This window comes from Lonchura striata, chromosome 26 (genome assembly GCF_046129695.1).
Source record: "Lonchura striata isolate bLonStr1 chromosome 26, bLonStr1.mat, whole genome shotgun sequence".
NCBI classification, from domain to species: Eukaryota; Metazoa; Chordata; class Aves; order Passeriformes; family Estrildidae; genus Lonchura; species Lonchura striata.
The window spans coordinates 7,746,044-7,771,930 of NC_134628.1; the positions used below are offsets into that span (position 1 = coordinate 7,746,044).

Genomic DNA, 25,887 nt, shown 5'->3' on the forward strand with positions numbered 1-25,887 from the left:
TTTGGGGAGCTTTAAGGAAAAGCCTTTTCAGTCTCCTGGGACAGCCCCAGACTGCTAAGCATTGAGGTGGGTGTTTGCTGTCTCTGTGGTTGTGCCCTGGGGTAATAAGGTGAGGACACTTTTCCCCTGGGCACTTTGGATGGGGTTCCAGGGTCACCTGTCCCTTCACTAGCAATGGCAACACTCCTGCCTAGCAAAGCACCATGGGTTGGGTGGATGGGCAATGTGGGACCATATCCCTGGTGCCACTGACATCCCTGCAGTGTCCAGGACAGGGATGTGCCAGAAGCCCCTTGGGAACCATCAGCTCCATCTCCCCTGCCTGTGGGAGTCCCAAGGCTGATGAGGGTGTTTCTGTCAGCACACACTGCTGCAGTCCAGCACAGTCCCATACTGTTTTTGGAGCTGATAGCTGTGGGACAGATTGGGACCCGCAGGAGCTTCTCAGAGCTTGTAGCTGCTCCCCACGTGATGCTCAATAGTGCCAAAAGTGGGAGCAGGTGATGACATCTTGGCCGTTGAGCAGGGGTCTGACATCCCAAAGTGCAGCTAAGCAAAGGAACGAAGCCATTTTTTGGCTGGTTGTCCACAGACATGATGTTTTGGGGGCTGTGGTTTGTACCCAGCCATGACCCCTCACACCAGTGCATTGTCTGAAGGTGCTGGGACCTCCCCAGGGCCCAGCTCCCTGGAACAGGGCTGTTTGCAGCATCACCCTGGCAGGCTAGGGGCAGAAGCCCGAGATAACAGGACCTGGCTCTGCCGCAGAGCGGAGTGAGTCATGTTGCTGTGACACTTACGGGAAAGCAGCTCCAGTGGTGGCAGGTTCCCAACTCTCCAGGGTCAGGTTCTGAAGCTCCTTGGTAATTTTGGCTTTACAGGACACTGAGATTCAGTACTTGGAAGCAAACTGCCCAGGGTCAGGATGGAAGCGGTGATGGTTGTGTCTGGAGCAATGGGAATTCACATGTCAGGTGCCACCTTTCTCTTTCTGCCTGTTAGGGGAACTGAGGCACAGGGAGTGCCCCTGCCCCAGGAAAACTCTTCCCAGCCAATTTCCAGTCTCCAGCTGCCCTAACTGGGCCATCTAGCTCTTGTTCTCTGTCAGGCCTACAGCCAAGATGCCCTGTCAGCTTTTTATGCCTTATTTCTGTCCCTCCTAAAGCTGCTGCAGCCAGAAAAAAAAAAAATAGGACCAAAATATCAATGGATTTGACATTTCCCCCCACTCCAGTTGAGTCACACTTACTTAAGAGTTGGGCAGCAGCTGCTGAGCACAGACCTCAACTGGGCTCACCACAAATTCTACAGCTCAAAGGAAGGTTTTATATCAAGGGATGCTTCTTTGGGGCAAACTGGAACTCTGGGAATTGCTTCTGGCCCTTCTGGAGGTTTTGGTCCCACATGTGACCACAACGGGAACTGTTTTAAAGGGCCTGAAGGCACCAAGAGTGCAGGGAAATGCTGGCCCAGGGCTGGAAGAGCTTTGGCACCATCGTAGCTACATTTGGGGACTTTGGTTTAGGCTAGTAAAACCAAGTCACCATAAAGCCAGGCTAAGGAGAGAGACCTGGAGGAAGGCGAGAAGGAGGAAGAGAATTCAGTGCCAGGGAGAGAATTTTGTTTGAAGATTTATTGAAAAATGCAATACAAGAAGCAATACTGAACATTTAGGTCTGCCTAAACACTATGGCAACTTTCCCTTTGATTCACTATGAAAATCCAAAATAACAGCTCCCATCACTAGTTGATCTAGAAAGTTTTGCCAACTTTTAAAAGCTCCTATTTTTATAAAGAGTGTAAATGCCTAACCTAGATGATTCACAATTGCCTTAAAAAATTTTACAAAGCTCCTTCATCTTCTCAACTAAATAATTTATTTTTTTGTTTTTTACAAGTTTCATCTCTAAGGCTGGGATGCTACCACCTCTTAAGGTAATTGTACAATTAGGAAAATCAGCAAACCACAGTTTATTAAAACCAGAAATCAGTCAGTCCTTTGCCAACACATCTCTTGTTGGTCAGGGATTGCTACTGGGCAACCAGAGCTGCCATTCCAGTTTAATGGAGAAGAACAAGAGCTCCTTGCCTTCCTTTCTATAAAAACATTCATTCATATATAAATAGCTTCCATATAATGCATATTATACAATCAAGACAGTCTCTGGGTGAATTTGTGGAGTGGGAAGAGCTGGGAAGATTCATATAAATAGACCTTACTTAGCTGTTTTTTTCCTAGAGCTGACACAGCACACTCAGAGCCAAGTGTTTTAAATCCCACCAGAAGTGGGAGTGGGCAGCTCCACCATGGCCTTGGCTGAGGGTGAGAGAAGCTTCTGCTTTTATCTTCTTCCCAGGCTCCTGTCCAGCTCCTGGGCTCTGGCACCGTGTTGGCAGGAGTGGGGCTGGAAACCCCTGAGGTCAGACAGCAGGCAATGGCAAAGGGCACATGAGGCCATGACTGGTTTGAATTACTCCAGGAGAAACAAGAACTCAGCAGGGGGAAGTGTGAAAATGGACAACCTGGAAATAGCCACTCAAAATCCAAGGAAAAAAATAAAAATAGGGTTTTTCTAGTCTACAGGCCCTTTAACAAGGGATATCTGCAGCAACAGTGACCACATCCTTTTGGAAAGGAACCACCTCTCCTGCCAGCAGGTTTCTCACCCCAGAAACCCCCTGGGGTGTTTTGTTCCACTCATTGTGCTCAGGGCACAGGACACCCCAAGGGAACACCCACGGACCACAGTCTGCTAAATTCTCCTGACAGCCAAGTACCTTTGAGTGCTATGGACAAACTCGCCATGCTGGCTCTGCCTGATAAAGCCCAGAAATCCTCTCAGCCACTGCTCCACGTGCCCCTTCACTCTTCAGGTGTCTGTTGCAAGTGAGAAGGAAGCAGCAAAGAACTCAATTCCCAGAAAAAGGACAGTGACAGAGGGTGCACAGCATGATGGGTGTTTAAGGTAAGCATTACCCAACTAAGCTGAGAACAGCAGAGACTCAGACCTCTTCCAGGGCCAGTGTGGCAGAATAAGGAAGGAAAGAGCTTTTCAGACATGGATAGACTTAATCTCTGCACTACAGCCCAGGACTCCCTAAATCCCCAGAGCATGATGCCCTGAGGGAGGCAGAGCATCCCAGGCACCAGAGCAGCCCAGAGGCAGCTGCCAGCACAGGAAGGCTGGAAGCTGAGCAGGACCCAGGGCCAGCAAGTCTCAAATAGAACCAAAATCCAGCACCTCCAGCAGTCTCCAATCAATACTGGCAGCTTATTTAAAATTGCACCTGAAGCTGAGAAGCTGCACCAGCCCCAATATAGTTCCAGGGCCAGTTGCAGCTGAACAGTGAATTCATTGCAGCCTGAGCTAAATCCAGTGACTTCTGAAACACATGATTTAAATTTAAAACTGGAGAGATTTTATCTTCATTGCCATTTTTTCCCATCCTCACCTGAGGAGCAGCACACTCCCTGCCCTCAGCTACCACTGTGCCACACTATATATATATATATGTATATTTGTACATGAAAAACAAATAAAATCACAACCTCAAGTGGACTAAAGTGTTCACAAGTGTCTGGGCAGACTCTTTACAGAGCTTGGTTGCTTTTTTGCTTCTTGAATTTAAATGATAGAAGGACAAACCAGGCAAGAACATTCCCATGAAGCTTAGAGAGCAGCAGTGAGAGCACATCCAGCCCCTGAAATCGTGTTTTTGCATCACCCCCTCTGTGCTGGAGATTGCCCTAGGGGTCTGTAAGCTCAGCCTCAAAATTCAGACAATCACCCTGATGTTTCATTCCAGCAAGGGGGGTCATGAAACCAAATCCAGACCCACAGGCCAGCGTGGAAGAGAGAACATCAACACTTCCCATGTGGTTTGGCTCTATCACAACCAGCAACACCTGACACCTCCTAAAATTCCTTGTTCAGCCTCTCCAAATACAGCTTGCAGGCCTAGGAAAAATTGTCTAAAGGAGTTTACATTAAATGATAATAGGATACACGCTCTGGGAAATGGGTAACGTGTTCAGCTTTAAACAGCACTGTGAGGGGAGGAAAAAAAACCAACCCATGACTTACAAAAGAAAACAAAAACCCCTCCCTAATTTAAAAATTATGAACACAAACAAGTGAAAAACTATGACATTGAAAAGCTCAGTTCCCGTGAATGCTGCATAAGCCTACCTTAATAGCATCCTGAGTCCAAACACCTTAAACACACACTTCTAAGGGCTTTTTAATTTAATGGCACCTAGGAAACACAAATGGTTGGGGAGCACTCAGCAGAGACACACAAGAAGAAGGCGAGATGCTACCACAGTCCTCTTAACGCTCTAAAATTCACAGTATAAGATACTTGAAGCAACTTCCAGTATTCCTTAAAGCTAGTCAACTATTCAGATGAGTGCATAGGCTACACCACAAAACCCTACTGTGGTCACACGTCAGGGCTGGAACCCAGTGGGGAGGAAGCTCAGAGCAGCCCAGGGGTCGCAGCAGGACTGGAGCTCTCCAGAGCTACAAAAATAAGCTGGAGACAATCGGAAGTGCTGCATGAAGTCTGACTCTAAACTGACTCTCCTGGAAGAAGGACCCACGGCTTTGTGAAGGCGCATACAGATCCCGCACTGGGAATATGCATGGAACAGCTCCATTATCCCTGACAAGGCAGATGGAATACAAGTTAAAACAGGGAGCCCTGGAGCCCTGTGAGATGGGATTCTGTGTCTGAAGAGGCTTTGTGTGAGAGGGAATGCAAAACTGAAAACCTGTAAAAAATATTAGAAGTATTTCAGAAGTTAGAAATATGGCATATCTCTGTTGCAATATATATAAAAAAACCCCAACAAAACAAAACCCTATATCCAATAGGATCTAGTGGACTCTGGAAAAATCCCAAGTAAAATGTCAAAGCACAACTCTTAATAAATGACATGAATGTCTCTGAGTGTCAAGTCTGAAATCCGAGGTCTTTGTGCTCCAGGTAGTTTCTTGGTAGTTTTGCTGGGTTTCTTTTTCCTGGTGTTGTAGCAGGCAGGAACATTTCCTAGCAAGAGAGGAAGATGGTAGATTTCACTACCAACAGCAGCATGCTGGAGATGATAGGAATCTGCCTCCCTGAAGTGGATGGGAACTGAATTCAGGTGAGTTACCACCAGTAGCAGGTGAGAGATGGCTAAAGGGGACCCAGGAGAGTGATTTTGCACAAGGGTCTGGAGCAACAGGACAAGAATGTCAGAGGGCAGGGTTAGATGTGATACTTGGAAGGGATTGTTCCCTGGGAGGGTGGTGAGACCCTGGCACAGGGTGCCCAGAGAAGCTGTGGCTACCCCCTGGATCCCTGGAAGTGTCCAAGGTCAGGTTGGACAGGGTTTGGAGCATCCTGGGATAATAGAAGATGTCCCTGCCCATGGCAGGGGTGGGACTGGATGAATTTTACCATCCCATCCAACCCAAACCATTTCAGGATTCTATGATCAGTGGCATGGGGCAGGATGGCCTTTAAAGCACTGAGGCACAGTCAGAGCTCCAGGATTCCTTTAGCAGCTCCTTCCCAAACTTATAAAAAATGCAGGAAACGGGATTTCCAGGCAAGCTTGGGGTCCAGCTCGGGGGTTACTGGGCACTGACATGGGCCTACAGCTGCTCCATGTGCTCTCAGCACATCATGGATATTTGGGAAGGCAAAGTAGCCTCATGGCAAGAGCTGTGTAGCTTTTAACCCATTTGGGCTCATTTCCACAGGATTAGGCTGTCTCTGACTGCCTCATCAGCCTCCACGGATCTAACAGGAACAGCCTGAGCAGGACTCAGCAGAGAACAATGATCATTTTACTTCAACGCTGACCCTCTTTACCCAAATCTCCTGTGCACTGAGAACAATCACCCCCTGCCCTCACCTGAGGTGGTCTCTACTCACACAGCCCAACTACTCCTCTGCAATCTCTGTCTCCTGGTGCACAACCACTTTGGTCACCGACATGTCTGGGTGCTGCTCCTTGGCAGCCTTGATCGCCTGGGCCAGGACCTGAGGGACAGCATGGGAGAGCACGGGTTAGAGCATGTCAGAGTGACAGAGCATGGCATCCACCATCCCCAAGGGCACAAGTACCTTCTTCTAACTCCAGGGTGTAAAAAAGCAAAGTAGATGCACTTAATAGAATTACAGGAAAATTACAATCACAAGTTGGAAGGGATCCACAGGGGTCCGGTCCAGTCCAGTCCAGTCCAGTCCAGCCCCTGCCCAGACCCTCCAACAACCCCACCCTGGGCATCCCTGGGGCTCTGGCAGCCTTGGGGCCGTGCCCATTCCCTGCGGAGCCTGGGCAGTGCCAGCACCCTCTAAGGGAGCTGCAGAGCCCACAGAGCTCTGCCCTCAGTTCCTCTGCTCCAGCTGAAGACACCGAGTGCCCTCAGCCACCCCCTCTATGGCCCCTCCTGATCCTTCCCCATCTTCAGAGCTTCCTTTTGAATCTCTCTAATAGTTCTGGGTCTTAAATTGTGGTACCAAACACTGCCCCCAAGACTTCAGCCACATACTTTGGTGACTTTTATTGCTAATACATTATCTCTGAAAGGAAAAGCACTATTTGAAGAATACCCCCATCTCTCCACTGCCCCATGGCATAAGATGGATGAGAGCAATTAAGCATAACCTCCTTATTCTTCCAGCAAGTGTGATAGGCACATCTCAGACATTTTCTGTTGGAGTTAATAAACTAGATCTTGTCATAAGAATATTTTCCACCCCCATGATACTTGTGACTAAATTTAAATTGAAAGTATAATTCTCTGATGACAAAATCATCACTTCCAACACATGCAAGAGGCCAATGAGGCTGAGTCATCAAAAAGGTTTCGTATAAAGCCAAAGAGATGTAACACAGGTGCTAAGTGCTCTGAAATGACTTCTGGCACTACAGAATAGCAAGAGTGCTTCAAAGTTATGGGAAATGGAATGCAGATCAGCCAGATGTCAAAGAAAACTTTTATTTCACATTTTTATGGATTTTTAAAAAAAAACCTACAACTGTCCAAAACAATTCTGGAATCAAAACTTTGCTGTTCATCATACAATTTAGCTTTCCTGGCTCAGCTGCTTAATGTCAAAAAGGAATTTATTATTGACATGGAATAGCTTGATTGGACATGGATCTAAACCCTCATCCCATTCCAGCCCTTGCCATGGGCAGGGACACCTTCCACTAGACAGGTTGCTTTAAGCCCTGTCCAACCTGGCCTTGAACATTTACAGGGATGGAGCAGCCACAACTTACAAAAATACGAACTTTTATCTCTACCCCAGTAAAATTTCCCTAGTTCATTTTTTGGTCACATTGTCTTTGAACAGGCAGCCTGACTGATTTTTTCCAACTCTGGGAAACTCTTTTGGATCTTATCCATGCTCCTACCTGGTCATGGTCTACATCTGCATCTCCTGTGATGACAATCCTCTTCTCAATCCGTGTCTCTGAAATGCCACCTTTCACAGTCTAGAACAGAAGGAAAAGCTGCTGTTAGTATAAAAGTGCAGAGACATTTGAGCTCACTGGGGCTGCCTGTCTAAAGATGGTATCCAAAAATAGTGTCACCAAATAGTGCTGTTGTACCCAGCATTAGAGTCACAGGGGAAGCTGCTGCTGCTCAAGGAAAAACTGTCAAAGAGTTATTTTTTACAACTGAACCAGGGAAGAACTTATCCCCACAGTACAGCTCTTCCTGCTGTCCCACAGGATAGTCAGAGTCAATGTCCAGACTGTGCTGCAATTAATGCACAGTCCACAGATTTAACACAGGCAGAACTGAAGCCTTTGTGCTTTGCTCCAGGTACTAATCGTGTATTTGAAAGGACCGTCCAAGAATTTTTTTTTCCCTCATTCATCCCTGCTCTCTCCATCAGGCTGTTGGTTAAATTGGTGTTTTGTGGGGCTCTCTGGTGTTACCTTGGTGATCTGGGTGGTGGTGGTGCTGCTGGTGGTTTCTGAAGTGATGGTCTGGGCAGTCAGCAGGATGCCAGGGTCTAAATCCCCATTGCCACCATCTGTCTGTGGGACACAAGAACAGACCATCAGTCCCTGAGTAATGGGGACAGAAGCAAAGGCCCCACATGACCAGAGCCAGAGAGAGGACAATCTGAGGACAGCAGCTCCATCGTGTACAAGACACAAGTCAACCTGTGCCTAGGTGCACATGAGCTGGGGAGGTCTCTGAAAGCTCAAAGTCCCTATGTTTTAAGGCTGGAAAAGCACAGATCCTTCAGGGAGGACATGTGACACCCCTCAGACCGGGGGCACGGGGATGTACCCAAATCTGAGCATGCTGCTGGCCCAGCAGTGCTAGTCATACCATCCATGCCTGAACCATGACAGGAGACCAACACAGACATCAATCCCAAATTCCACCTGCCTCCATCCATGGAGATCAACAAAGCCAAGAGCACAATCTTATTCAGAAGGTAATTGTCACCCTTCCTCCTTCCTGACAACACCTTGCACATCCCTCACTTCATGTTTTGCAGAAGCAAAGAACGTCCAGAAATTTGCTGAAACAGGAATAACTTTTAGAGCTGGTTCTTGGATTTCACCCTGACTTAACCACTCAAGGTCTGCCAAAAATCCCAAACTTAAGTTATCCTGGCCAGCTCATCCTGACTGTGCTGTCCATGTCCCCACTGGGCAGCATCCTTGCTCAGCACTGGGACAATATCTGGAATTACCACAAGGTGGGACCATTTTCCACAGTTTGGAAGAGATCTCATGGCACATCACATCCTGTGCACACATGGCTGACTGATCCCAGCCCTGGAGAGATCACTTTTCCTTTCCATTTTCCAGTTAGAGCAAAACTCCTCCATTCACCTACACACTTGCTGAAAGCAAGGGCAATGCTCACCACCATTGTCTGAATGATCTCTCTGGTGCTGCAGCTGGGAGGATGCAGAGCAGCCACAGCATTCCTTAGGAATCCCAAATGATACAATCATGAGATTCCTGCAGTCACTTCACTGTAACAGCAGAGCACAGGCTGCTGCTGACAACCACAGTGATGGCAAAGCCAAGCTAACACAGGCTCCAAAATTTCAAATACATGAAGAATGGCTGGAAGGGATGGGGGTGTTCAGCCTGGAGACGACAAGGCTCCAGGGAGAGCTCAGAGCCCTTTCAGGGCCTAAAGAGGCTCCAGGAGAGCTGGAGAGGGATGGAGGGACAGGACACAGGGAATGGCTCCCACTGCCAGAGGGCAGGGATGGATGGGAGATTGGGAAGGAATTGCTCCCTGGGAGGGTGGGGAGGTCCTGGCATAGATTGTCCAGAGAAGCTGTGGCTGTCCCTGGATCTCTGGAAGTGTCCATGGCTGGACAGGGCTTGGAACAGTCTGGGATAGTGGAAGGTGTCCCTGCCCACAACAGGGTGCTAGAACTGGGTAAACTCTTAGGTCCCTTCCATCTCAAACCATCCTGCCATTTTGTGATTAAAACCTTCTAAAACAACATTGAATCCATATCTGCATATCCTCTGCTTCATAAGATTGTTCCACTAAGATTTTTACTTTCCAGTCAACACACACCGAGGTTTCATTTTATAAAAAACATTTGGTGTTTAACAACCATTTCAGTCTTGAAACCTAAGGATGACCAAATAATTTATAAACCAAGTTCTGAAGAGGCATAAACAGCTTCTTTGGGTGATCTGGGAAAACAAAACAAGTCATTTATTGCAGAAAAAAAGGCCAACTCAGGTTAACTCTGTACAGAAAGAGCCACATCCTGAAGCCACCAGTGGCTGAAGATAAATTCTGTTTGCAAGCACATCTTGAAAAAATAATTACTCTTCAGGGATAGCAAAACCACTGTTCCCCTAAAAATACCAGATGCATCTGGAAATAATGTCCACAGTATCAGTTAATGCCTGTGCTGCACCCAGACATGCAGACAGGCAGGTGCTGCTGTCTCATCCTGAGGATTTGGAAACAAAATGTTTAGTTGGGTTTAATTAAGCCCCTGGGAAATTTATCAGACACACCTTACCTGTGCAGCTTCATAGGTGATGGTCTTTGTCTCTGTGTGGACAATAGGGACTTCCTTTGTGGGAATTTCACTTTTGACGGCACTGGACACATCAGAGATGGTGACAGTCTGTGTCTTCACTAGCGGGGGCTGTGAGACAGGGTTAAAAACATCTTGTAAACAGCTAGTTCCCATCTCCACATCCTGACTGGGCTGCTGGCAAGTGCTCTGACACTGATCTGATAAAAGTACTGTGGGAACCAAGGTCAGCCTGGAAATCTTTGGGTTTAAGTGTCTGGAACAACACACTGCTCCGAGGGCAGCAATCAGGCATGAGGATTAGACAGACAGCAAAATCCTCCAGCCCTTCCCCACACTGTGGACTCTGGTCAGCCCAAACCAGGCATTAAGGGTTTAACAGGTGTGTCACAATACCACAGACACTGTCTCCACTGATTCTTAACTTTCTAATTACCAGAAGCTCATTGCCAGTTGCCAGGAGAAGATGACCCTCATCTGCTGATGCCAGTGTCAGGATTAACACCAACCATGGGCACACAAAGACTTTACCACAGTTGAGTAGCTTTATCCTGACCTCAAGAGTAATCCTGTGTTATGAAAAATCCTCATCAAATCTTTAACTTTTATTAAATCAATGTCAGATAAAACAGGAAGAAAAGTAAGGGTGGAGAGAAATCAGTTATTCCAACACCTGATGATTATCCAGAAGAAGACAGAGTGAGTTCAGAGCCACTGCTTTCCCAGAGAGCTCGATTTCTGCCACCATCCCCAACCCGGCCAGATGCCACTGCGATCATCAGGGGGAAACAGGCATCTATTGAACCAAAAGCAACAACACTGGAGCAGGCAAAAATCCCTCCCACAGTGGGGAGCATAAAGGGACACACTGGACAGCACCTCAAATTTGCTCTGCTGTGCTGAGAGTCAGCTGCCAGTCCAGCTGGAGCCAGCAAACTCCTTAAGGAGCTAAAATGACATTATTTTTGAGCCTAAATATTGCCTTTTCATGGGAATGCCACAGGATGCTTCAATCCAAGAAGAGCAAAGGGCATTGCACTGTGGCAACTGTACTTCATGCAAAGATAAATTGAGAGGGACTTGTATTTAATGCAAAGACAAATTGACAGTGGTTCATATTTAATTCAAAGATAAATTGAGAGGGGTTTATTGCACTGACTGTGGGAGATTCACCAGCTCATTAGCTCCAAGCACAAGTCCAAGCCAAGCAAACCCAACTCCTATGCGGGTCTGTGGCATCTGCTTGCTGCAGTGTTTGGGTTCCCACTCCAAAGGAAGCTGGGGCGTGGGGTGCAGGAGCTGGGCTCACTACCTGGAAGCAGCGAATGAGCTCCAGCAGCCTGTTAGGAGCATCTGGGTTGGGATATTCGCCATGTGGCTTTCTAAAGGCAAAGCTGTCTTCACCATCCTCTGCCACCTCCTCCTCCTCTCCTCCCCAGAGCTGCCAGGGAAGTGTGGCAAGGCTGGGTGGGGGCTCCAGCTCAGAGAGCTCCGAGTCCTTCTCCACATCCACACAAACCCCCTTTCCACATGTCAGGTCCTCCTCGCTGGCGGATCGGCTGGGAACCGCCTCCTCCTGCTCCTCCTCCTCTTTCTCCTCATCCTCCTCGCTGCTTAGGGAGGAAGCACCAAAGTGCCAGCTGGCAGAAGGCTGTGAGGTGGGTGGCACTGGAGTCTCACTAAAAACTACCGACTGCCTTGAGCCCTCCCATGCAAAGCCAGTGTTAAAACTGCTCCACTCTGCCACTGCAGCCACATCCTCTTGGGAGAGAAAGTCACTCATTTTCTAAAAAGAAATGGATAGACAAAAAAGGCCAGAGAGAGAGAGAGAGAAAGAGAGCAGGGAGTTAAGGAGAGTAGGAGGTCAGAAGGCATCAAGGCAAAACATCAGGTTCTTATCATATATCACATCTCCAGTAACACATGCAACAGTGGGGCGGGACACTGGAAAACCTCTGTGCTGTACTCAGTGCATTTACTGACACAGCCTTCCTGGTACATTAATAGTCCACTCTCCTAAATTCTAAGGAAGTAATAAGAAAACAACTCTCTGCACCAAGAGGAAGAGACACCGCTAAATGCTTTTTGCTCAGTTTGGAATAATTTCAGTGTATCAGTGTATTGAGGAGACTTGTGCACATCCAAAACTTCCATGGGCAACTAAACCCACCAAAACCATTCCCTGATTCTGCTTTTAACTCCTTGAAACTGTTGCCTCACTTTCTAACAAGATTCCCTAGGCAACCAAAAAACTGTAATTTGTGTTTAAAATGTGAGGCCTGAAGCCTGTGAGTTATTTGGTATGATACATTTTTTATACCCCAGAGACTTTCACTTTGACTGACCTCCTCTCACAGCACAGCTCAATGGTAGGATATACTATTTTAAAGTATAATTTCAAGAAATTACTCTTCCCCCATTTCTCATGGTATTTTTCAGTTCTCTGCTTCTTTATGTTGCAGACAGGTTAGCTGTAAGCTTTCTATTTATTAGAATTTCCAGCCTCTTGTGCTTAAGTTGTTGGGATATTGCTCAGCAAAATGTATTTAATAGGAATGGAGGGAGAACAATCAGCACTGAGATGGGCAGGTCAGACTGTGCTCACAGGGAAAGGCTATTTCTGATCCAAACCCACTTCCACATGTTTCTCCAAACATGGAGAAGCTTGGAGACCTCAAGGCACTTTGCAGTTTCCTCCTGAGGGGCAGCTCCCATCCCTGCCCTGGGACAGGGGCAGCACCAGGGCACGGCTGGAGCTGGGCCAGGGCAGAGCAGGCTGGAGCTCAGGGAAAGGTTCTTCCCCCAGAGGTGCTGGCACTGCCCAGGCTGCCCAGGGAATGGGCACGGCCCCGAGGCTGCCAGAGCCCCAGGGATGCCCAGGAGGGGTTGTTGGGGGATCTGGGCAGGGCCAGGGGCTGGACTGGATGATCCCTGCAAGTCCCTTCCCACTCAGGATATTCCACAGTACAATACCCAGATCCCACCCTCATTTCCTAACCCAAGACTCTACATTGCAATATTCCACAAAATGAATGGGGTTTTCAGCTGTGGACAGCCATGTCTTGTTGGCTTAAAACTAGAATTTATATACTGCCAATATGCTGACCTTCCCTTAATTATAGCTGCTAAACCTTGCAAATTATTCATGGGACCTTGAGAAGACACAGCTCATCTTCTGGGGTTTAATGGAACATGCCTTAGGAGTGAGATTTCCTTATGTAAGAGTTGGAGCACTACTCAGCCAACAGGAGAATCACAGATAAAAGAAAGAAGATTAAGCAGCTACACAAACACTGATGTATTTAAAAGGCAAAAATCTGTATACAGTCAAAACAACCTCCCAGTTCCCTTTCACAGACAGATAAAATAATCTGCATTTTGGAAGCATCTTGTATGACAGATGCAAAAAGGAAGGGAGAGCTGGAATGAAGCCTGTGCCACATATATTCTCATCACCAGTAGAGCCAAGTGCAGCAGCAAACATGCAAGCTGGAAAGACAGAATGAAATCCTGATAAGATCAACTGGTCAGAAACACTTTTTGCCTTGCCTTCCTATTCCACTTATTATTATTAAGAAGATAAACTAATGGGAAGGTATTTGTTTCTAAATAAAGTTATCTATGTAAAACTCCCCCATAGCAATTTCAGCATTTGTCACAAATTCTGATCTTATCAAGATTTGTTTTAAATTGCAAATGCCAAAGCACACCTATGTTTAGGGTTTAGATTTGTAGAGTTCCAAGCTCACCTTGAGACCCTGGCAACCTGACAGATACCTGGACTGCCAGCTACTTATTTCCAGGGACATAGCCCCAAACCAGTGAGGCCTAAATCAAGCACAAAGCAGTCAAACACAGAGTAAGTTAAATACAGGAGAGGATGCAATGCCCCAGAAGAAACAAACTGACCCAGACATGAATGCAACTAAAGCATCATCCTTGAAATACAAATCTTTGTGCTTCTGAAGATACAGCTGAAGCATTGCAATGAAGTGACACACAATAATTCAGACTGGGGATAAATTAATAACAGGCTTAATTTCATGTTTGACACCAGTGGCCAAAAGAATTTATTTTTCTCAAAAAATGGTTTTGTATAAATTGGTTTGCTTGCATTTTTTTAAGACTCTGCTGTTTTGGATCAGGATCTATTTGTATGATTCAGCTGCCCTGTGTTGTCAGAGTGTATGTTTTTTTTCATGCTGCTGCTTCTTTCTGTTGAATATTTCACTATTCCCATCCCAAATCAGACTACTATCCTGCAGAAAACTCAAGGAGTGCTGAACTTATGTCAGCTGCCAGTTACTTACTATTAAATAAAAATTGCTAAAACCATGAAGTTGTAGTGCACAGTAACTGCCTACAACCACCACATGAAATGCTAGGTATCCCAGCTGGTTAATACTTCCCAGACCTGTTATTTTCCAGCATGGCAACGGAATTGTTGACACTGTTATTAGGTTATCCCCAAACAAGGATCCACAGAAGCTCACAGAGTTGGTGCGACTGTCTAGGGATGCAAAAGGAGATTATGTTGCTTTGTAGCAAACCACACTCACCAGAGAGCGCTCCCAGATCAACTGATGCTCAATCTCACAGCTGGCAAAGCACTTAGATAAAAAGTATTATAAAGCAGAAAACAAGAGATCCTTATTTTACAGTACCCACCACTGCCTTACCAAACTGCTTTGCCTTAAGATAAAAGTTAAAAATGTTCAGAAGCTGTTCAAAACACCCTGGCAATGAAAAGGATGGACATTACCTATGGATTTGTGGTTTTCAGTGGATTTTCTCACTGCCATTGATCTGATCAGAACATCCTGACCAGCCTACTCAAATGACAGACAAATAAAAGAGATTTTGACCAAAAGTAGAAGTAATGCTAGAAAACACATAGTGTGCTCAAACCTTCAAAAGACTAAATTCTGTCATTAACAAGAATCCAATATATTACACAACACACAGCAATCACCTCCAAACACTACATCAATGTCTTGGCAACATGAAACAACCCCAAGATCAAGACTTAAAAATACAATTCCTCTGCCCACCCTCACTGGTCTCCTTTCCCATCTCTTTTGCAGGACAGGTACTCTCCCATGAAGGGCTCTTTATTCCAAAACCCTCCTCAGAGAATAAAGTAGTGGCATTGCAAGAGCTGCCTTAGTGCAGAAGCAGCAGGTGAAAAGAGGGGATAAAGTCAGTGTTTATAAATCCCATCAATTTTGTGCTGCTCATTCCAATTCCCTCATTCCATAAATGAAGTGTCTTAGGTTGCAAGATGTAGCTGGGGGTGTGTATTCTACTGCCACCTGTCAGAGCTGGGGCAGGGCTCGGCTGCTCTTTGGGCACTTTTCTTTCTCTCTCCCACAGCCAATCCTCCCTCCAGGAGATCTCTGCTGTCCATGGCCACTGAGTGTCCCTGCATGGCTGAGAAAATTCCATCATCCATGGGGAGATGCTGCGCCCAGGGGAGGAGCCAAGCATTCCTACCTGGATCCAATCTGACCTGGGAACAGCACAGCAGCCTTTGCCCCCTGCATTCCCAGAGGAGCAGCTTCCTTCCCCCTGCATTCCCAGAGGAGCAGCTTCCTTCCCCCTGTATTCCCAGAGGAGCAGCTTCCTTCCCCTGCATTCCCAGAGGAGCAGCTTCCTTCCCCCTGTATTCCCAGAGGAGCAGCTTCCTTCCCCCTGCATTCCCAGAGGAGCAGCTTCCTTCCCCCTGCATTCCCAGAGGAGCAGCTTCCTTCCCCCTGCATTCCCAGAGGAGCAGCTTTATCCCCCCTGCATTCCCAGAGGAGCCCAGGCCCATCTCCCCCAGCCCTGGAGCTCCAAGGAAAACTCCCCCCTTGTGCAGATCCTGCTCCAGCAGAAGCACAGCTGGCACTGCAGGAGGGCTGAGCCCCCCTGGGATGGGGCTGAGCCACTCCCTGACCCACAGGGGACAGGGCCTGCTCAGACTCTGGCAGTGTTGTTTTGTATTACTGCATTTTTATTTTTATATTTATTTTTTAATATATTTCTTTCCTAATAAAGAACTGCAATTCCTACTCCCATATCTTTGCCTGAGAGCCCCTTAATTTCAAAATTATAACAATTTAGATGGAAGGGGTTTACATTTTTCATTTCAAGAGAGGCTCCTGCCTTCCTTAACAGACACCTGTCTGTTTAAACCAAGACATGAAGTCACACAAAGCTCTGCCTCGGTGCCACACTCATCTCGGGAACTAGCATTATGAGCAGTCAGATCTGCCTTCCTGTAATCTTGAAAAACTTGGGACTTAATTTTGACTCTTGACACAACCTCAAAACACAACCTGAGCTTGAACCACAAAAAACCCACCAGAAGCTCATGTTGTTTCAACTGAGCTGAGGAACAGCAGTTCATTAGGAATGTGTTTTTTTTCACTTACAAAACCAAAAAGGAACATTTCTGTCCCCATATTAACACACCATGTGGGACAGAGGCTCTTGTAGCTGAGCTCTGCAGGACCTGCCTCACTTCTGCTCTCAAAACAACTTTCTGCAATTGATTTTTCCTACCACACAGTCTCCAAAGCTAAGTGGGAGAAGGTGCAAGAGTGACATTAAGTACTTAGTAGAGGACTCCTGCAAACAAAGCCTGTCTTAAACCAAGCTGGATTTAATACTCAACTGAATTATTCTGGTCAGTTTGATATCTTAGAGCTGCAGCCTTGTGTACTCCCTCTCCCCAGGAGCACCCAACCCACACCCAAGAGTGTCCAACAGACCCTACACTTTGAGTGTCATCAGCAATGACTCAGAGTCTGACGGCTCCTGCTTTGAGAAAGGAATACTGAAGGTTAGTCCAAGAAGTCATTAACAGAGACCATATATAGCTTTTTTTGTTAATAAGCAGTGGAAAGAAAGATCTGATTTGCAATAACATTTATTAATGGATAAATGTACATATTTACAAAGAAAAATCTGAGAAAAAATACAAAACCAAAAAAGTGTTCTAAAAGAGAGCATTTTAGGTAAAAAAGAAACTGTTTCTAGTCCCCACAGGACTAGTCTAACAGGACTGTCTACCATTGCCAAAAGATCCCAAAGGGGCTCAAACCAAGGCCTGTCCTTCCCTCCAACCCCACAAACCACAAAAGATGCAGAGGAATCACCTCTGTCAGGTTCTCCAGTGTCACCCAGTTCTCAAGTGTACTAATAAATACAGACCACAAAGTCTCTGCATGAATCCATAACCCTTTCTTGGGCTGAATTTATCCAGTAAACTTCCTCCCTCATCCTGTAGGTAAGAACAGGCACCATCAACTCATGACAAGGAAAAAAGAAAACCCAGTTAAACCAGTGAAAAAATTCTCAAAGTGACAAATTACTAAGACTGATGTGAAATGAAAGACATTGACCATCATCATTAGGATCTGGACTTGATGATCCTTATGGGTCCCTTCCAACTCAGGGTATTTCATGATTCTATGATAACCTTCCCAGGAGCCAGTGGTACAGCCAAGCCTCATTCCTCCAAACACAAACTACTGCCTTTGGCGCTGAGGAAACCCACCTCTACTGATTATTTCAGGATAGGAGGGAGATATGGAATACCTACTCTTTAGGGTCATCACTAGTTACTGGACAAACCACAAGAGAGGGCATCCAGTCTTGGCTGAAGACCACCCTGACTGAGCTGCCCATGGAGAGTCCTCAGCTTACCTTCCATTACTCTTCGAGTGAGACAGAAGGTGGGAGGAGATGCAGCCAACACCCTAATTTATCTGCTCCCTTTTAGCAGTCAAAAAAAGAAAAAGGGATGTTGTTTCACAGCAATGAAGACCTCAAGTACCATCACACACAGAGCCCCACACCCAGCACAGCCTTGGAGCTGAATCAGAGTTCCAAGCTACTGGCTCTGGCACATCTGCTGCTTCAAAATACGTGTTTCAGCTTTTTCCTAAAGCAAGAAAGCACAAGAAACTCCTGTGTGTTTTAGGTGGTGTCCAAACGAGCTTGAATCTGGGAGTGTGGAGCCAACCATCAATATAACGATGGGAAGCACTGAACCCTCTACAGCTCCCAACGGGATCCTACACACAAGCATCAAAGTGCTAAGTGACCACACCACAAAACACTGAGCAAAACTGCTGGCAGACTTATCCTGCCTATATCACCAGTGTGCCAGTCTCCAGAATGCCATTTTCTGCAGCAGGTCACATTGAAAAACCATGATTTCTCATGCCAGCCTGGATGAGGCTACATGCTGCAGACATTTCCAGCTTCTCTGCAGGAGGGATAACTCAGTTTTCCATTGCTCATAGCCTGGCACTGCACAAGCCAGGCTGAACAGGGTGTGTGAATCTCTGTGTCAATGGGTGCCAGTGTCAGGGCAGGCAGCCAGGAGCTGCTCGTGTCCCCAGCAAGTTTATTTCTGAGGAAAATAGAGTTCATGTACTGGTTCCTTTATAGATCCCCTGAAATCTCAGACTTTAAACAGCACTAGAGCAAATCAGCTCTCCCTGTGCCACAGGGATGACAGCAGGACTCACAAAATCCTCCTCTTGATGCTGCATCCTCTGCTGACATCATGGGAAAAGGGGGAAACCAGAGCACCAAGGTGTCAAAGATATGGAATGTGCACAAACGGGATACAGAATCCTTACGTGGATTGCCATGGACTGTCACTCCCTTTGCATCACAAGCAAACAGGGAAAAAAGCAATGGAGCAACTAGGAAAGGGGCTCTAACCCAGCGGGCACATCCCTGGGGCTTTGGACAGACAAGGTTTCTGTTCTTGCTAAGTTACAGCCTTCCTCTGTCAGGAGGGATCATAGCTACCTGGGGGAATATGGATAACTGGTGACTAAACTGCCAGAGACACAGAAAGCATTTGTTCAATTTCTTTATACTCTGCAGTGATAATTGGTATGTATGTTCAGGAACAAAAATGTTCCTGAGCATTCTCAGAATGTAAAGTTTCCAAGGCTTTTTGCTGATGACAACCAGCCTTATCTCAAGATTAAAAAAGAGAGAAAGAGACCATTTGAATTAAAGCATTACAGAATTGAGTAGAGTAGAGCCCATCTCTTATCCTGCTGGGATGAGACACCCCAAGCACTCTGGCCTAAGGTTGCTCTGGACAAAAAGTTTTAGAATTCAGGTCCTTTGAAAATGGGCGACAGAGCTATAGAAATCATGGCTTTGCCAAAGCCACTAGTGTGGCTTCCAAGTTCTTGTCAGTGGATCAGAAATGCAGTAAACTCAGCCGTGCTCACTGCAGCATGCCAAGCAGTGATCCTGAGCAATGGCTTTGGAAAGGAAGCACCTGTGTGTTCAAACTCCAGGAAATATGGACAGAAAATGACAGAGAGAAACTCCTGTTTCTTCCCTCTTCACGTCAGGTTGAGGAGAACAAACAATCCCTGCTCCTCATCACAACTGTTACTATTTTGGAAAGGAGATGCAGGCAAGGAATGCCAGCTACAAGCATCCCCTGACTTCTTCCACCCTGCATTTTCTGCACAGCACATGGCATCCCAGCATCCTCCATCACCTCTCCACTCCAGGGCCCACCTCCATCTTCCTAAACTCCACACCAGATGTGCTGGAGTCCAAGTGCATTCCAAGGCATGCTCCAAGGATTCAGGGAGGTAGTCAGCCAACACCCTCCTTCAAACCAGACTACACCTGGATAACAACCCTCAGACTTCAACACTTCCTAGTGCCAAAGGAGGAAGACTGTGTATTAAAGGCAGTATATTAAAAAGGGAAGAATATTTTCCAATGAAAAGTCAGCATCCTCACAAAACAAAGTCCTAAAGGCACAAACTGGTGAACTAATCGGAGCAGGTTACAAGAGGAATTGGAAAGATTCCTGTGGGATTAAAACAAAGGGTTTGTCTAGCAATCTAAGTTTCTGAGACAGCATTTAGAACCTCAACCTGTACCTCAAGAGGAAGAGATGCCTCATGATAACCCACGGACCCTCAGACCACATAGCATATGCCATGTTTGCCTTATTCCTTCAAATTTATCTGCTAGCTTCCTAAATAATACTGTTCACATAGATACAGATCTAGAAAGGCTTATAAATACAGCTATTTATATATATTCACTCATTTTAGCCCATGTAATAAAGGCCTTCTCCTTTCTCTTCCATGCTGCTGGAGCAGTTGCCACCACTGATGACATGAGGGGGTGTTCTCAGAGTGACTGTGTCCAGCCCAGTCTTCCAGTGGACACAGGAGAGCACGAATTAGTGCTGAAAGGAGAAATGGGGGGCTGAGCTCAGCCCCATCGTTACTATTTACAGAAAAGAAACCCCTTAGACACAAAGTCCCACTTTCTCTCAGTTCACAAACCAGCTCTGCTCAGTCCAGCTGGGCTGGAGCCTGCACAGCTCAGCCAGGATAACTTGGATAAATGGGAGCATCATCCAGACACTTACATTGTAGGCAATGAAAAACAACCGGCATGCAACAGTTTGGTTAAAGAAGTCAAAAACAATTGAGGGCTTTAACATTAGATGTGTGTCCTGATGTGGTTAAGTCAACATGACAACAGAGGGAATACTCAAACAACAGGCAACTTCATCTCTGTGACCTAAGCAAACATGCCTCAGTTAGTTCTACACAAATTAAATAAAACACATCCCAAGTGCACCAAGACCTTCAAATTAGAAAAAAAAAAAAAATCTATCTTTACAATAAATATCTCCTTGCAATGGGTTTTCTCCTGTAACACTATGTATTTTCTTGGATGTGAGAACAGGGGTATAGAGGGAATCTGGGATACTTTGTCACAGGTTGCCCCTACTAGAAAATGAAAAGCACACCCTGCCCCTAAATTATTACCAAGAGGAGCAGTGAACACTTTTTATTTAAATGCCAATCTGAGTTTCCTAGAAATTTAGTGCTTATGGATTAGATTCCAATGTTCTTCCTAGAGAGTCAACCTCTTGTTGCCCACAGAGGCTGTGGATTCCCATGCCTAGAATTGTTCAAGGCCAGGTTGGATGGGACTTGGAACAACCTGGTCCAGGGGAAGGTTCCCTACCCATAGCAGAGAGGGAACAAGATAATGTTTATGGGCCCTTCCAACGCCAAACCATTCCAGTATTCTGTGATTCAGCAGATTACTGTAAAGCACATTTTAGATCAGTGTCAAATGTTCTTCAGCTTGTGAATATCTTACATTTAAAACAATAACCTTAAAAGCAATTATCCAGCAATTCCTATGGGTAGTCGTCAGGGGCTTGGGAAACCAGACTCTCCTTTCAGAATTTCCTTCCCTCATCTGCTCTCCCACAGCAGCTGGGAACACAATTCAAAGAATTTGCTTTTGCACCATAGGAAACTTCAGAATGGACCTGGCAATCCACAGCTACTCCTGCCAGGTCCCATCACAGCCACACAAAGACATACAGCGGGATTAACATGACAGTCACGGGGTGTCCCTCCCAGGGACAGCAAACTACGGAGACCAAAGACCAGGACAAAGAAGATGCAGCAGAGACTACAGCCCAGAAATTCAGGAGCTTTGGTCTTCAGGTTTCAACATGACCCTGTTGCCACTCAGAGAAAGAGCAACCACCAAACAGTCAGTGCTATGACCAGGAGAAAGGACATCATAAAGGGAATACGTGGAGAAGGAAAAATGCTAGAGTATAGCTGACACTTTTTGAGTGATTTCTGCTCTTCAGGGATTGTAATAGAAACCTTTGGAAGAGTTGCTTCACTTGCTGGCCGGGGAAAGGCTGTCTCAGTAGGTATCTCCTGCTCTTTTAGTTTGTCTTCATTCTGTACTAACAGAGGCCGTTCCTGTGTCTGCTTTCATGGTAGAAGATCAAGAAAGACAGAGAGAAATGAACAAAAATGACAGATGGAAGGTGCCCAAAATGACACTTGGAGATGTGCAAAGCATTATGGCAGCTCTTCTCAACATAAAATAAACTGCCCTGGGGAGCAGAGCTGCTGGTGGCCTGGGTCACACCAGCCCTGGAGCCACAGAACCATGTTTTCTCTGCTCATCAACATCTGTATCAGGATCATGGGTCTTTGGTGACTTTCCTCACAGAAAAGTGTATGCCCAAAATCTTCCAGATTGTTTTGGAATTGGAATAGTGAGAAAAACGTTTGAAGCATTCAAAGCAGGAATGGTGCAGTACAAAATGTGGTCTCTGACAGCTTCCTAATCTACAGTGCCCTTAAAACCCAGTGTCTGGAAAATCCCATGGAACAGCCAGGCTGCAGAGCAGATACAAAACACTTTTCCAAAGTTCTGATCAGAGTATCAAAATTTCAATTGGTTTGAAAATTCTATTGAACAAGTGAAAAACTGTAAATCTTAGAAATCCCACACATGGAATGGGCAGAGTGGCAGTAGGAGCAGTGCAAAATCCTGGAATTTTGCTCTGTGTTTTAGCATTTTTGTTTCTGGAGTCTAAAGAATGATAAAAACCCAGAATGAATAAATCAGCACACAGCATGCAAGTGCTTCAGCACTTCTGCTGAAGAAAGGAATGATTGTGGGAATGTTGCTGTTCAGTAACTCTACATCCCTTTAGTTTGCCAGCCCTGGTCAAACCCAAGTGTACTTAGGAGAGGAAAAACTTGGCTCTAAGCTCTCTCAGCTGAGCCAACCTCCGCTGGTCAGTGCAGTATTTTGGGACTGGTTCTTTGCACACCCCTAAGTGGTGAGAATTTGGGAGAAAGTAGCTGGGAGACTGGGCAGCGAAAGAAAATACAAAATGCAAGAGTAACATGATCATTAAAACAACAACAACCAAAAAAAAAAAAAAAAAAAAAAAGAAAAAAAAGAAAATAAAGACGACATAAAAAAAACAGGGAACAGTTAAATTTTCAGAATTGCTTTTGTCTCCAAATACATGGTTATAGTGGTCATGCAGCTTTTTCAAACCAGCCATGCACCAAAATAAGCAAAAACTGAAAGCTGCAAAAGCTGCAGCAGTGCCAAAGTCCTCTGGGTGTGAGTTACAAAACTACTTAATGTAGCAAAAAAATGAAAAACCATTATCCAGCAGCTGCTGTTGAGCTTTTGCTCAGTGCCATTGCAATAGCAAATCTGGTTCAGAAGCACAGATCAGAGCAGCAGCTTTGCCTCAAGCCCACCAACCTGTCTCTCAGAAGATGGGACAGTGACTTTCTTGACCTGGACACACAAAGCGTGTTACGGTTCAGTTGTCTCATAATAAAACATACAGGAATAGCAGAGAAGTGGCCTCTGGCAAAAAACCCTTTGGCCACTAAGGCAGGTCGAAGGTACCATCATGAACAGGAGCGATGGCTTTGCACCATGATTTACAATCCTTAATTACCATCTGATTTATGATCCTTCAACACATGCACGTGAGGGAAATCTTTCTTCCCCGGTCAGTGCCTGGGGAAGATGCATTTCTGGAAGTTCAAAGTAGGACATAGCAACCTCAGGGTGAGATCACTTTTTCAAAGAGGACCAGATTAAGAAGGAACTTCCAGAAATGCAAATCTAGGGCTGACACCAATTCTGCAGCGCTCCAGATCCACTGCAGTCTTAGGTGGGACAAGCCCACACCATCCAGTTATGGTGACCAGCAGCCCTCCAAGGTCTCAGTGTGGTCACCTTGCAAGAAATTCTTTATAAAAACCAAGAATAACATTCTTGAACTGCAGTTGTAGAGCTTGAGAGCCTCTGCTCTATCCCACCCACGGGGCACTGTGAGCAGAGCTCTGCTGCCCACACTCCTGAGGAATCTACACTGAGGCTCAGCCACAGAGGGTAAAGTCCATCCATTTGTTAAACAGGGTAATCCCAATGTTAGGCTGCCCACAAAAGCAGTGGCTGCCCCTGGATCCCTGGAGAGTCAGGCTGGGGCTTGGAGGAACCCAGGACAGTGGAAGGTGCCCCAGCCCATGGCAGGGGTGGGACTGGAGGGGCTTTAAGTTCCCTTCCAATCTAAACCATTCTGAACTTCTGTAACAACCAACCCTGATTAAGTTCATTTTGGGGATCTCATTTTTCCAGTAGGCACAAAAAGCCCTTTAGCCCTGGCTTTACTCCAAGCTTCGAGGAGTAATAAACTCGGTGTTAAACCCTTTGTACATGTTACAATTACCCTCCCTCCATCCACTGAAAGATTATTTCCTGATTAATAAGTATCTGCCTTGTTTGAACATGAAATACTAGTTCATCTGCAGGGCTTTGGGAAGGAAGGAGAGTCTCCAATTGCCACCACTTGCAGTCAGGATGCAATTTTTCTGTTGCAATAAAAAATTGCATTTACCACTTAAAAGACTGATTACCACAGGCACTAACTACAGTTTTACTCACAGACTCCAAATCTGAGCCAGTTACCACCAGCATGACACAGAACTGTCTGTTAGCCAGAAGAAACCAGTTGGTGACTGTTTTTTCCTTGAAAAATTACCATTTTAAGCAAATTAGCAGAGAAACTGTGAGTGTATGTGGTTACTAACACACAGTTCCTGGAAGGAGGGAGATTCTCATCATGTTTGAACAGCCCTGCTGTGGCCACTCAAGGAGTCTTCTCAAAGCCTCCACAGCAGATCAGCCCCTGGAGTTCCTAATGCAAGTCAAAACCCAACAACATACCAGATTAACTGGAGAACAAAATGATTTTGGAAAAATCATCCGATCCCAGTGCTTCTACGCTGGGTTATCTGTAATATTATAACTGAAGTAATAATTTCGGTCTTTGGATATTGGGTTTGTCAGGGTTTTTTTCCACATTCTGAGGAGATCCAGGAATGAACCAGTCCCCAAACCAGCCATGGGAAGTGCTGTCTAGCATCTGACACTGACAGCAACACTAGGAAAAGTAACATCAATACCAGTTAAGGAATTCTTACATCCTTCTCTACCAAAAAACCACATTTTTATGATACTATGACTAAAGCTTTGATTCTCTCAGAGAACATTCTACATGGTACAAGTCAATACTAACTATTAAAATTGAAAATAAGCAGAAGCTAAGGGGAGCTGAATCCCACAGTGCAGCGCTGCCCCTCGGAACACCCCATGCCGAGGTACTCACTCCATCCGCTCCTGTGGGAATCTGCCCGTTGACGTTGAGGCTTCGGAAGGGGGAGTGGGTGGACAAACGTTTGTCCCACTCACTCGGCCGAGGCTCTGGGACGGATTCCATGAAGTTTTTCTTCAATTCACTGATGTTGGCATGATGCTTCTTTATTTCGTCCTGGGTCTTATCTAGATCCTATCAGCAAAAGGACAGGATAAGTGAAGGGACACGGAGAGACTCGGGACTGCCTAAACTGTGTTTAGCAAAGCTGCACTTAGCAGAACTACTGACAACTTCCCAAACTGTGCTCACACTGCAAACACACAAAGGGAGTGTCCTCTCTCCTCCTCTTTGATAAACTGACATAAACTGCAACCCCAGAACAGGGTCTCCTCCAGCAGCAGGACATGCCATTGATTCATCTCAAGCTACACCAAACCAGGTGACAGCTGAGCTAGAATATCATGGATTTTCCCCAAACAGGATTTTTTAAATTTGCCAGACTATGTTTCTTTGGGTTATTAAATTTAACATCTTTAAATTTTGTGGGCTTGCTTTCTTTACCCTCTGCTAACACGAGTACTTCCAGGTATTAATACAATTGATGATAAAGAAAATATTTTCTCAATTTTATTTACTCACTTCATACCTGTTTCTCTTTTTTCCTAGCAGAAATTATCTTTGCTTCCAGAATATCCCCATTGCCATTTTTTTTCCCTCCCTCTCATCTCATCCCTCCAGGAGCAATCATAGGCAGTTTTACACTTCAGAAACAAAGATGGGATTTTTTTTTTTTTTGGAAAAAAATCAAACTGAAATTTTATTTTATG

At 45.8% G+C, this 25,887-nt stretch overlaps 1 protein-coding gene across 15 annotated transcripts in view; it reads right to left on the reverse strand.

Moving 5' to 3' along the window:
* Nucleotides 1-1,618: 1,618 nt before the first annotated feature.
* EPB41 (erythrocyte membrane protein band 4.1) overlaps nucleotides 1,619-25,887 on the reverse strand; it is a 94,022-nt gene continuing 69,753 nt past the window's right edge. For 5 of the 15 annotated variants that reach the window (XM_077788502.1, XM_077788501.1, XM_077788498.1 and 2 more), the window contains 6 exons: nucleotides 25,073-25,252; nucleotides 10,033-10,161; nucleotides 7,949-8,050; nucleotides 7,418-7,498; nucleotides 5,906-6,033; nucleotides 1,619-5,052 (listed from right to left, as the gene is read on the reverse strand). In XM_077788502.1, coding sequence (XP_077644628.1) covers nucleotides 5,935-6,033; nucleotides 7,418-7,498; nucleotides 7,949-8,050; nucleotides 10,033-10,161; nucleotides 25,073-25,252 — 591 coding nt within the window. In that variant the 3' untranslated portion in view covers nucleotides 1,619-5,052; nucleotides 5,906-5,934. Of the gene's footprint in view, nucleotides 5,053-5,905; nucleotides 6,034-7,417; nucleotides 7,499-7,948; nucleotides 8,051-10,032; nucleotides 10,162-11,359; nucleotides 11,837-14,609; nucleotides 14,661-21,735; nucleotides 22,745-23,154; nucleotides 23,191-25,072; nucleotides 25,253-25,887 lie in introns of those variants that run through there. The other 10 variants (XM_077788496.1, XM_077788492.1, XM_077788493.1 and 7 more) reach the window with 7 other exon arrangements.